The following is a 12,665-nucleotide window of genomic DNA, read 5'->3' on the forward strand; positions in this document are numbered from 1 at the left end:
CAGTGGTCCATTTGTTTTAAGCATGTTAAACCATAGTTATGCACTTCACTCAACCAGAAGGATGAAAGGTTAGCTGCCGTTTTCTTGTGTATTCAAGCTTCCTCTCTGCAGAAGTTCACAAGCAGCCCAGGAAAAAGCAATAAATCTTTAACCATCAGACAAGATTTAGAAAATGGTATCAGTGATGTTCAAAAGTCTAATCTCTTCCCCCACAGACTATTCATGCATACCCATTAAACAACTACGATTAAACTTGTTACCTGGGCTAATATATAATGGCATATCTGTTGCCGACGTAATTATTTGGAAGACGTACGCAAATCAGGAATCCACCTAGGATTTCTGAAGGCTACACAACCAACAGACTGCAGTCATCACATTCTCTCCAAGGAATTACAGTACTCATTGGTAAGTTTTATTATTCTAGAATGCATTATCTTGCAGTTGAAACTTTTCAGCATTCATACTTGGAGCAGAGATGACATTTCAAGCTGTCTAGGTATCTTTATTTCTAAAGCATTCCAAAATTCAGTAAACAAGGTAAAGGAACCATGCTTGTTTCTCCTTACTGCAATGCCACAAACAAGTGGGTACTGCAGCCAAGATCACAATTTCAATTTTTTCTAAGCCTAGGACAACAAAGTAAGTCTAAAAACTTACTCACTGTGCTCTCAATGTCCTTTTTAATCAGCAGCTAGTTCAGAGACACCACACTTCTCTGTTCAAGGATGAACAGAAGGAGCTATTAAGGCCTTTTTCCAATTTCCCAGATCCAAGGATGCTATTTTCTGAATTGCCCTTAGTATAAGTGGAAGTCAGGAAGTATAAGAATTTCAATTTGTACTGCTCTGATGTAACAACAGAAGAGGTGACATTCAGAACTCTGCTCATTGTCAACTCCTATTAATGATTAACCTATTCCACCGTTACAATCCAGAATATCTTCTCCCACCTACATCCAAAAGGGAGTGAAGACTGGAAAAAGCAGCCTCTCGGTATCACAGCTTTGGCACCTAGCACGAGTATAAAATACTTGTTACAGACAAGAGAACAAGTTACAGTAAAGATTCTGACAATATCCTAAACAATAGAAGATCACAAGAGACCTTCCATCAGCTTGTTTATTCACTAAGCCTCTAGCCCTGTTCCTGCGTTCCTTCCACCACCCTAAAGGTCCTGCTCCTACCCAGAATTATGGGCCAGTCCTTCAGCTCCATGGCTTACCAAAGCCCACGTGTTCTGCTAGCTTCCCCAAAGTAGTAACTTTTGCTGGTCTTAAGAGCTGTACTGTACCTAAACCAGATACTGTAAAAGGGTTCTTCAGAGACACACGCACAGTTCAGGCCTGAAAGGAATGTGCCTTAACAGAACAGAAAGCTACTTAATTAACCTTTCAAGCACCCACATTTTGAGCTGAATAGTATCTGTATGTCCTCATGAACAGGAGCAGCATCAGGGCTGCTCACTGTTTTGATACAGAAGCTTCTTAACAACATTATCCAAAGTTGAGGTGGATTTTGTTTGGTTGTTTTTTTAATAGTCAAGACATGTTATTTGGAACCAGCTCATATGCTTTTCTCTTAATTTAGGCATTAAGAGGAAAACCAGCTACTGTCAAGAAGAATTTATATGATTAATGCCAGTTTCTGAGAGGTCCTTAAAGCAGGGAAGGGAATCGAGGTAGGTTCCCCTCACTTAAACACAAGAGGATTTTTGTTTTATTCCTCTAAGAGGCCATGCATAGAAGCGATGAAGTAAAAGCAAGCAGACAGAACCAGGAAGCAAGCAAAAAAAACCAGAGGTAACAACACAGGAAGAAAAACAAGCCCTTGCAAAATAGAGGCAATGTCTTACTTATAACAACTCTACTACAACTGGAAGTAAATCCCATGCAGTCTTTGGATAAAAGCAGTGAGTTGAAGTCACTATATATGAACAACACAGCCGATAAACATATGAAAAGATTTAATATCCCCTTTGCTCACCCCCCTCCCCCCACCCCCAAATTATGTTAAGACCTTTGTGAATTCCTCCATATGAACTAACCAAATCTCCCCCTTCATATGAGGACATGAGATCATCTTATTTTGGAGGATTTGTGACTCCTATTACCAAAACAGGCTGATGAAGCTCTGTCTAATTTATAGCAGAATATGATAACTTGCTGGAATTTTTTTGCTTCTGTTAGCTTGTAGGAAAACGGTCTTCTGTTTGTTTTTAGGGTAGTTCTTCACCTAGACTTTCCAGGTAGCTAAGCAACTTTCCTGTTGACAGCAAGCTTGTCGCCTTTTGCTTGAACTGCAACAGTAGTGTTTCAATCACTAAGGGAACTTCAGTTCTAAAATGGATACTACCTTGAATATACAGCTGTGGTTGAAGTCCTGACAGTATTTTTTAATGTTACTTTTTCATAAAACAGTTTAACAGAAGAGAATAAAATTAAAAGGACTATTCCTGCAAGTACTATTCACTTCAGAAGTCCCAGTGTTGTCCTACTGTCAATCCTGAAAACATGTAACCTCACATACACTAAATAAAGTGATTCTTATGCAACTAAAAAGCAGCCTTAGATTTTCTGGCTTCTATTACAAGAAATGAAAACAGTGTTAAATTACCTTGCAACAGTTACCAGAACCTTTAAATTTCACAATGATTCCCTTTGTGCATTAAGAGTAAGAAATTAAATTAAGGGAAAAACGGACCATGGAACAAGTACTCGGAACAAAGATCACATTAAAAAAAAAAAAATCAATTATCTACCATGTCCCTGCTCACATGGTGACAGTTATCTAACAGCAAAAGACAGATCTAAGCTATAAAAGCAGGAGTTTTGTGCAAAGGAGAGGAACTGATACTTGAATTCACTCAAGTCCTAAGACTAAATGAAGCCATAAGGAATCAATCTAGGTAAGTTATATAACAAACAGCATCATTTACTGGCAAAATTTAATAGATGTATCAGTAGGACAACATTTCAAAGCAGGATTGCCATCAGTTTTATAGTGTCAACGTCCACTTGACACTTCATTAACATGTTTTAGAGATCGACACAAGGCATCCAGCTGTAGTCTTTTTACATATTCCTGAGCCATAAGCTAATACTACGTTACTATACTCACCCTTTAGCATCTCAACTTTCTTTAGCAAGATTTACTTTTTGTCTTCATTTAGAGTATTTCCCACATCAGGAGTTCAGTCTTTTGCAATTAATTAAGACTTATTATTAATCTAAAGCCAAGAAATGGCATTATTAAGCAAGCCAAATGCTCACCTCAAACTACACCTATTATAGGGGCCTCCTGGTTGTGCCTCAAGCAGTACCACTATGTGACTAAGCACCATACAGTCTTTATAGTCAGGTAGATTTGTTATACCCGATCTTCGTTCTAACAACAACAACAAAAGACAAAACCAAAAACCACACCACCCACCACCCCCCCCCCCCCAAAAAAAATCAAACACTGAAGATCATACATGGGCAGGGTAAAGCATCCCTCATGACTTAATACAGATCTATTTCTAGGCTCTTCCTTAGACCCACTAATCCATTCTTTACCAGACAGATGGTCATTAGGGCACACTGGCACACCCTCAGTTGCAATAAAGCCTAAATGTAGGCTACGTTAGATCAACACAAGGTTATCTAATCAAATTCAAACTTCAGACTTCTTACCACTGTCCACAGTACTTCAGCACATAAAACTATTTACCTAAAAGGTGAATTTGGCAAATCAAAACAAGAAGCCTATTTTCTCTTCAACTCTGTCCTTTTACACAAATTAAAATGCTGTAGCCACCAACTGAGATTTAAGCCTACTAGAAATAAACTAGGGGAGAAGTTCAGAAAAGTAAAACACAGAGGACTAAAGTTGAGACTGACTTTCTAACTGGGCATTCCTCCTGCTCCCATCCTGGCCTGCACCAGGTTCTCATACCTGGCCGTAGTGATGGAGCTGTCTACTCGGCTGACCTACAGGAATACAACTTGCCTGAAATCTATGTAATTTCTACTTCTTGTATGGTAACAGTCAGATAATTCAATATACTGATTCCACTGCTGAGCTAGTTTAGATATAGCCCTTATACAGAGCAAACAGAACAGCCAACCACCTACCTACAGCTAATCAGTGTTTGTTATTCAAACAAATTTAAGAGACAAGCTTGTTTTCTACTGCCATTTGTATCCTTATTCCAAGGAATACATGGAGCTCAGGATCAGATTAATACCATCACAAAATAATAAATGTAACAGCAGCATAATTAAGGTTAAACCCTGTATAATAACAAAACCTTCTGCTGTTGAACACAAATCCCTCTACAGCCAGTATATTCTTGTGAACAGTACTACCCACTGGCAGTGGTCAAAGCTTTTACCCTATATACCTGGAGAGCTGAATTTCAGGTAGGCCTGAAAACTCAAGAAGTCCCACAGGAGTAATCTTGAGTTGTTCTTTGTAGTCTTCCACCCCAAGAGCATTCTCATAGTTACACCAATCCTGTTAATTCTCGTATGAAGCTTTGCATAACAAAAAGGAAGAACATTTTAGAGGATATGTATCCCAACTTCCTTTTTCTCCACAAATACACTATTTTAGATAATGAGATTATATATAGTGTATCTATTTTTATTTTTTTATATATGTGTACACATATATACACGCACACGTATATACATATGACAACAAAACACAAAAGGATTAGCAAGAAGTATTTGCCAAGAGAATTCTTTCAAAGTGTATTTTAAGAAGGGAAACCTGAAGCATTTTACCTGTTTTATAACTCTGCGATCTATATATATCCCTGAGTTCTTTCATAAGTCGATCTGAAGCCTGAACTGACCCAGAGACTGCACCCTGAAAACAAACAAAAAAAGACTCCAAATAAGTAAAAAGTAATATTTACATCAAACAGCTTTATTTCCATTACAAAGTCACACTAACTAGAAGGTATTAAGAATATATTGATTTCTCTATTAGGATTATGTTTTTGAAAAGTTACATACTCTAGTGAGCAAAGACTACTCAAAAGAAACACTCCCTCTAAAGCAGCACATTAATATATACTACTATATGGTATAGCTTATACACACTTTTAATCAAGGTGCAACAGATCTATTTTTCTGTAAAGGAGTTTAATCTCTCTGGCATTTTGATTTCCAAGATAGATCCACAGTACATTTCTACACAGGGAAATATTTCCTTTTACCTTCTGCTCTTATGCACTGGAAGGAAGAGTACAACTAATCTTAAGAACAAGCTTTCGCACATAAGGTTTTTTGCTGTTTTCTCAGAAGTATATTTTTACTTGATTATGAAAAATGGTACAGGAGTTGGGAACTATCAACTATAGAACATCAGCTTCTGGATGAAGCCCAACCGACATATTCAGAAAATGCAGAACAAAAGTAATGCTATTATTTGCAATAGAGTGGGAAAAAAAAAAAAATCACCACCTACACAGATGAAGACTAGGGTAAATAAACCTTAAAATACCAAATATTTTGTTGTGATTTGTCATAGTTCTTGTGGTTTATGCAACCAGGGCAGAAATCTCTTCTATTCTTTTAGAGCTCAGTTGTGTATTACTCAGCATCTCAAAGGGATGGAAAACTTAGCATATGATTTCTGAACCTGGTATTTCAGCCTTAAATACAGTGCTAAAGCAAAAAAAAAGAAGAAAAAAAAAGAAAAAAGGGAGACCTTTAAGTGACATGCATATAAAACATGACAGGCTCTAAAAACCACCAGTTATTGACAAACTAATGAACACACCAGTTACCAAGTAACTGATGTCTACTTATATCAACAACTGCTGCACTGGATATATTCTGCATACATCCCCAACATTCTGTGACCCTGGTACTAACTTTTGCTTCAATTTTCTGAGCTTTAAAGTGAGGACAGAACTTTTTCCTCTTACAAAATTCAAGTGCTTATTTAAAGTAACGTGATCACCAAAAGAACCTAGATTTCTTTCTTCAATTCAATGCCAAAGCTAGCAGGAAAGATTTTGATACTGAATCTTAGATGTTACATGATTACCCTGCTTATACGTACTCCATCCAAAACACCATTTTACATTCAAGATTTTTGGAAAACAGATATAAAAATTAGCATTACAAGATTTAAAATATGGAAATGGAACGAGGACTCCAGATGAGGTAAGGTAGCTATCACCCTGAATCCCATCCCTGTGAAACTTTGGCTTTCACTGGCAGTCAGTTTCCCAAAGGTAGATTATTTCATGAGAACCATGGAGTTCTCTGCTGCTGCTTGGACTTCAGTCGCTCCCACTGAAATACAGGCTAATACCTGTGGCTCATAAGCGTGATTTCCAGGGTGGGGGGAACTAAAAAAAACCCCAAAGACAAAAAAGCCCCCACTTAGAATAAAGTTAAATTCAGCCTCTCTGTGAAGTACTGAATGATTAGTTTATGGGTCTGTTTTTCTACTCCATCTAAAAATTTGAAGCGATTTGTGCCTTCAGTTTCCTTTCAGACACCATGAACATCTACAAACAGATCCTTTCTGGACTGAAGTGTCAGAGAAGTACTCCTGGAGGAATCTGAAGCAGCTATGACCACTGTCTAATACCTGAAATGTCACCCCTGTCTGCCTGAAGTCAACAGTGATATTCTATATTCTACAAGGTCTTAATTGTAGGATCAAATTATTGCTTAATAAGTATTAAATATAAGTAATAGTTACTTGATCCTAAAGCCTCCACATACTCCTTTGTCTTCTCTGTTTAGTAACATCATATAATACACTTAGCTTCACACTATAATCTGTAGACTATTCTTTTAGGCTATTCATTTTCATATTCCACTGGATTTAATTATACAGATTACTGAAATTCCACTAGTTTTTCTTAATGGACCAGTACGAGGAATGAACTTAGTAATTAAATATCCAAATAAAAGGGAACGCTTTCCATCTGATTAAACAAAAGCTACATAAAGACAGGGCTCCAGATAAGTCATTTCTCACTTCACTGAAGCACCTGTCTATAAAGCAGTATCAGACAAAGAAGGGATTGCTCTTCTTTTAAGAGCAAGCAAGTTTTATAGAAAAAACCCTGGTTGTTTACATAATTTGCAGATTACTACTATTTAGACCCACTATTTGCAGATTAGCTGAAAAAGGAAGCATGACACTTAACAAGTTAACACAATGCGATGTTAACCACCATTCCCTGTAAAATCGCTGTGTTTTTTCAGACCTCTGCTGTGAGTGTTAAGGTTGAGACTCATCAATGCGTTCAGTCCAGAGGAAAGAAACTTCAGAGAGAAGTGTCAAGGTTTTGGCTGCTTCTGTACAGAGCTGTTCAATATCCTTGCCTCATCTGCTGTATTGCTTGCTGAAAGAAGGGATTTTTTTTACATTTTTCACAGAATATCAACTTCTAAATACAGGCAATTTAAAAACAACTTAGATTCTCAGATATCCTGCGGAAAACTAGTTTCCTCATTGCATCTTTATTTCCATCAAATTAAGCTACTGAATTTCTGTATACAATGTTGGAAGCTCACCTTTGCATATGAAAATTTAAGTATCTTCTGTACTGTAGTAATTTGAAAAACAAAACTTAACATGCCCACATGCTCCTGAGTGCCATTATAACTGCTGATAAACTGAAGTGGTGTTTAAAAAAAGAAGTTAATTTTAGTGTGTGTAAACTAGTCTCAGTAGACTTTGTCTATAGCAGCGTTTTTCACCCCTTTTTCCTGGAAGTTTCTAGTTGGGCTGCCCACTTTTTACATAGCAGTATTAAATACAGCTAGACTTGCTACTCTAAAGGAATCGACAGACTGCAAACCAGTAATCTATGATCAAGAGAAAGAGACTGGCAAGCGTAACCCTAAGAAGTTTACCACAGGAGCTTCCTTTACATGCTCTGAACCTCCCTTGGAGGAAGCTGAAGAGGAAGCCTGCAGAGATTAACTGCTATACCTGATGGTAACCTTAATGCCAAACACCACTGCTTTGAAACACCAAAAATAAAAACTTTAACTTTCAATAATTCGCTATATGCAAATTATAATTTGAAAGACTGAATTCAGATGTAACTATCTAAGTATACTTCTGGAAAAGTGGGACTTTCTCCAGTTGTGAGATCAAGACTTATAGTTGCGACTGCCTTAGAAATAACTGGTCAATCATGGGATCTGACAGGTATCTGTCGCATGGGGTTGATGCCAAGAGCAGAAAGGCATAGCCATTTGATCCGTAAACTGAAGAAGTTAAGAGCTGCCAGACAAGCCCCAAGTGACTTTTTCCAATTAAGTAATCAAAAAGTCTCATCCACTCCTGTAGAAGCATACTTGTGCTTCTCCAGAGCAAGGAGCAGGTAAGCTGGAGAAATCTCTGCTACGGAGGTCAACATTCACGTGGACAACATGCAATTTGCTGAGAGTTGCCAATAACAGAAAGGAATTCCCAGAGCCAAAACTGCTGGACACAAAAAATATTCATGAGAGGCATCGCTACAAGTTTGTCTTAAACTCTTCCCTGTAAGGATGTGCTTCTGCCACTGTCAGAAATATGAAAATTTGGCCCAAGTCATTCTAGGCATTTCAGAAGTATTTCTATCCTTACTTAGTATTTTAGCATGAAAGTATGAATTTGAGTAAAACACTTTATAGAACAGTTAAACAACTTCTAAGAAAACTAGGAGTTCAGAAGTAAGCTTCCGCATTCACAAGTCAGCAGGGCACACCTAACCATGCAGAAATCTGCACGGGACGTGCCACTGTCCTAACTGTCTGATGCACGAAGTCTCCAGAGAGATAAGGTTTTGCAGCCTCAGCTTTTCTCCTATGGAGATTTTCTTTCTCCCTTCCACCTCTCAAAACACAACCACAGTCTGCTCCTTAAATGATTTATCTGGTGGTAGGAGGTGCAGTTCACTGCAGTTTTAAATCCAAAGACCAGATTGTCTGTTTTCCATCTGATCAGAAAAATACCATCACACGTCAAAACAGTAAATCGCCTCACTTGCAATATGTTCCAGATAATCCAGCCACAAGACCAAAAATTACCTGCTAAAACAAAACACGAAAAATGGAAACTCCTCCAAGATAGTAACATAAAATCTAAAGTGACACAAAAAGAGATAAAGAATACAAGGTTGCTCATTTGACACTGATTTTTTTCAGTATTTGTGCAGAAGTACATTCATTCCTGGAAGTTAAAAGTAGATGGAAATGACACCTTAGACTTCATAAAATCCAAAGATGAAAGTGGAAACATTTGAGACTTCTAAAGGAAAGTGCATAAACTCCTCAGTAGGAAATGGAAAAGCTAATAGCATTATCTAAATAAGAAAAGCATTAATCTCTAAAATCACTATGTGGGGAGAGACCTCTGAAAAGCAAGCAGCAGCAAGTTGTAAAATATTTGAAGTTAATTATTCCAGTTCAAAGACCATTTTTTTATCCCCAGTAAGCAAGTGGTTCTTTAAAGTTACTACCATGTTAAGAGGAGGATTAATTCTTGCTCCAAGTTACATACTGTACCACAAGCCAAATTTAAGTTTATTTCCTGATGCCGGCAAGAAGAATAGGATCAGGGATGCTGCCAAGGAAGAGAACTAGTTTACAAAATTAGTAGATACATATTCTTAACATGCATAAAACACACAAACCCTAAAAACTCCAATGACAAAAGTCTTCAGCAGCAGAAAAATGTCTTTAACCTGTTAAGAGTATGTGAAAACTGGACAGCACGCACCCCTTCCCTATGGAAAAACCTTCAGCATGATCTGCATTTTCAACCTGCATTTCAGCCAAGGGGAGAGAGGATGACCCATGGATTTGGGCCAATGAACTTGTAAAGAAACTGAGAAGTCTTCTGGTTGCACTGCGCACTAGTCAAAGCTCCACATTAGGCTTCACGTTCCCTCTTCCAACAACAAGCACATAAATGGCACAGGCTTTGTTTCACTTTCCTCTGCTGAGGAAACAAAGGATACCAAGAAAGCGCAGACTATGTTTAGCCACTACATTTAAGTTTGTGAAACCCATGCTGTCCCTTCAGAAAACCCACTGTGAAGAGCTGTACAGATTTAAACTTCGCTTTATGTTAGGATACCGAGCAAACTTCTGCTATCTTAGAGCGTGTTTAACATATTCTGTTGAAAGTCCTGTGTTTTGGCAGCATAAAGGGGCATTGAAGTGCTACTAGGTTAGCTTTTTCCTGGGTTAATAGTGCAGCTATACTTTTAAATTCTCGAGCACTTAAGAGTAAACCCTGACAAGTCCTTTGAGAAATTATTTAAGCAGCACAGCTATTTCTGGTGACCCACAAAAATACCACAGCTCCTCAGCAGCAGCTGAATACCCTGTTCCCTGTACTCAGCTGACCTTGTTTATGCACCAGCATCGACGAGAGTGTCTTGGCATGAGAAACAGCTATTATGTAAGTTGAATCTGCTGTTGTCAAACAAAAAACCAGCAGCGTTCATTTCAGCTCCACTAGATGCAGAAAGAAAAAGCAAAAGGAAAGCCAGTATTTGGCAAATGGGAAAGAACAGATAGCAAAAGAAAATCTGCAGTTTTAATAGGCTTTCCACACCTTTGAACAATGTTGACACTATGAAAACCTTTTTTCAGTTCTACCAAATTTTTAGATGATGGCAAAGCGTCTTTCAGGCTGTAAGAGGATTTATTTTGTTTAACAATTGAGGACTCTCTACCACTAGGTCTGAATTATAAATACAGAAATACACAGAATCTCAATAGGCATCTCCTCAAAATCTGAACAGTTAAGTTTAAACAAATCCGGTAAGTGACCACTCTGTTTATGGTTAGTCAAGTCTTAAAACAGACTTGACTATACAGCCAAAGTATTTGGCAACTTATGTTTCCCTACTTTTAAATACTGAAATGCTGATCAGGTTTGGCATTTTGGTTGGTTGGTTTGGGGTTTGTTTGTTTTACTTTTTTTGAGGTGTGATCATTACTGTACACTTTCCTTCAGACAACCTGATATGTATGAATTCGTATACAAATCAAAGAGCAGCCTCCTCTAGCCAGCTATCTCACGCTGCCTATTTCAGCAGACCATAAGTCAAAGGTATTTTTGACAGGTCTGCACTCAAGTCATATCCCAAAACAGCACTGGGACAGGAGCAGAAAACCTGTGGTTGAAGAACTCCGACAGAAGCATTTCTATTTTATTTTCTTTGCAAAGTAGAAGGCTACGAACTGAATCTTTTCCATGTTGAAGTGTCAGTAACTAAAAGAAAGAGGGGTTTCTTCTAAACTAGATAAAGTAATTTAGTGCCAGTAATTCATGACAGGAAATAGTCAAGATTCTACTAACTAAAGGAGCCTTTTCCCTAAATTCTTATGATAACTAGATAGAGCAGGAGTGTATCCAATATTAGAAGTGGATTGGCTTGGCTAGCGCTGAGCACTTGGAATGTATCTAGTTCTCGCTACAAATCAAAGGGTTTACAACAGCAATGCTCTTAAATCTAATGTGCAATTTAGACTTTTTAGAAATTATTTACTGGAAAAATCATCAAGTGTAAGAACTAGAACAAAGCTGGTTCCCTTGGGCAAAAATCCAGGTATTCCCTACGTACCAATCCTAAATCTTACTCCTTCCCTAAATAGGTACAGGTCCCTCCTCTGTACCTAACTACTGCTCACATCCTCAACTATTAGCTTAATGAGAAATAGCACATCTTGTGTCTGGACATGATCTACATGTCTGCTGACTTGCCAAACAGCGTATAAAAACTTAGGAGCTCCCACAGTGGAGGGCACCAACTTAAGCACGTTCTTTCTGTACAGATGACCAACAAAAATTTTAGAACCCTTAACTTTGGTTGAAATCAGTCATGAACAGAAGTATTGAATTTCATGCATTACACATTTTAAGCCTCTGTGAAGCAAAAGCTTTAACTTCTTTGGAAGCCAGGCTAAATAAAATTAAGGTTGTATGACATCATCATTCCCTCCTACATGCACCTTTGAGAAGTTGAAGCTTCTCTGGAACTTGGCACTTGTGACAAAACATTTCTAAGCCTCGGGAGAACAAACGGGTTTTTTTGTTGGTTTGGGTTTGTTTGTTTTGGGGGTTTTTTTTGTTTGTTTTGGGTTGTTTTTTTGTTTTTTGTTTTTTGTTTTTTTTTAACAATGCCTGCCGGCAGGATCACCCAGAAAACTGTGATAATAAAGCTGCAGAGCTGCTGAAGGTCCCTTACTTCATGTCTGGCAAAAAAACCACACAACCCTTCAATAATTTCCAAGCACTGTAGATATTACTGAAAAACAAACTCATGCATAAAACGGATTTAAAGCACAAATTCCTGGGTTTACTAAGTATGTTAAGTCACCCATGACTTTTAAGGCAGTCAGTTTTATATACAGCTTTATTTGTTATTTTAGTAAGGTCTCAGCCACAAAAGTCATTCTTACAATCTAGATGCTTTCTGCCAATCCTGCAAGGAGAACTATTGTTCATAACAAAGGCAGCAAGCAAGAGACAGAGGGGCAACAAGTCATTAACAGGTGTGAAACCTGGATTTACATCTAAGAGTTGATTCTACTGAAAAGCTGAAAGATGCTTCTTCATCCAAAAATGCCAACAATACCCCAACACAGTTTGACAAAAGAAATTATGATGGCATTCTCCCAGCCCGAATGAGCGTGCTTT

The 12,665-nt window shown here is 37.9% G+C and overlaps 1 protein-coding gene across 2 annotated transcripts in view; it reads right to left on the minus strand.

The window, feature by feature from the left end:
• Nucleotides 1–12,665, minus strand: part of UBE2Q2 (ubiquitin conjugating enzyme E2 Q2) — a 52,217-nt gene that overhangs the window by 9,135 nt on the left and 30,417 nt on the right. For both annotated transcript variants that reach the window (XM_054836395.1, XM_054836396.1), the window contains one exon: nucleotides 4,769–4,853. In XM_054836395.1, coding sequence (XP_054692370.1) covers nucleotides 4,769–4,853 — 85 coding nt within the window. The remainder of the gene's footprint in view (nucleotides 1–4,768; nucleotides 4,854–12,665) is intronic.

Source organism: Grus americana, chromosome 10 (assembly GCF_028858705.1).
Source record: "Grus americana isolate bGruAme1 chromosome 10, bGruAme1.mat, whole genome shotgun sequence".
Taxonomy (NCBI): domain Eukaryota; kingdom Metazoa; phylum Chordata; class Aves; order Gruiformes; family Gruidae; genus Grus; species Grus americana.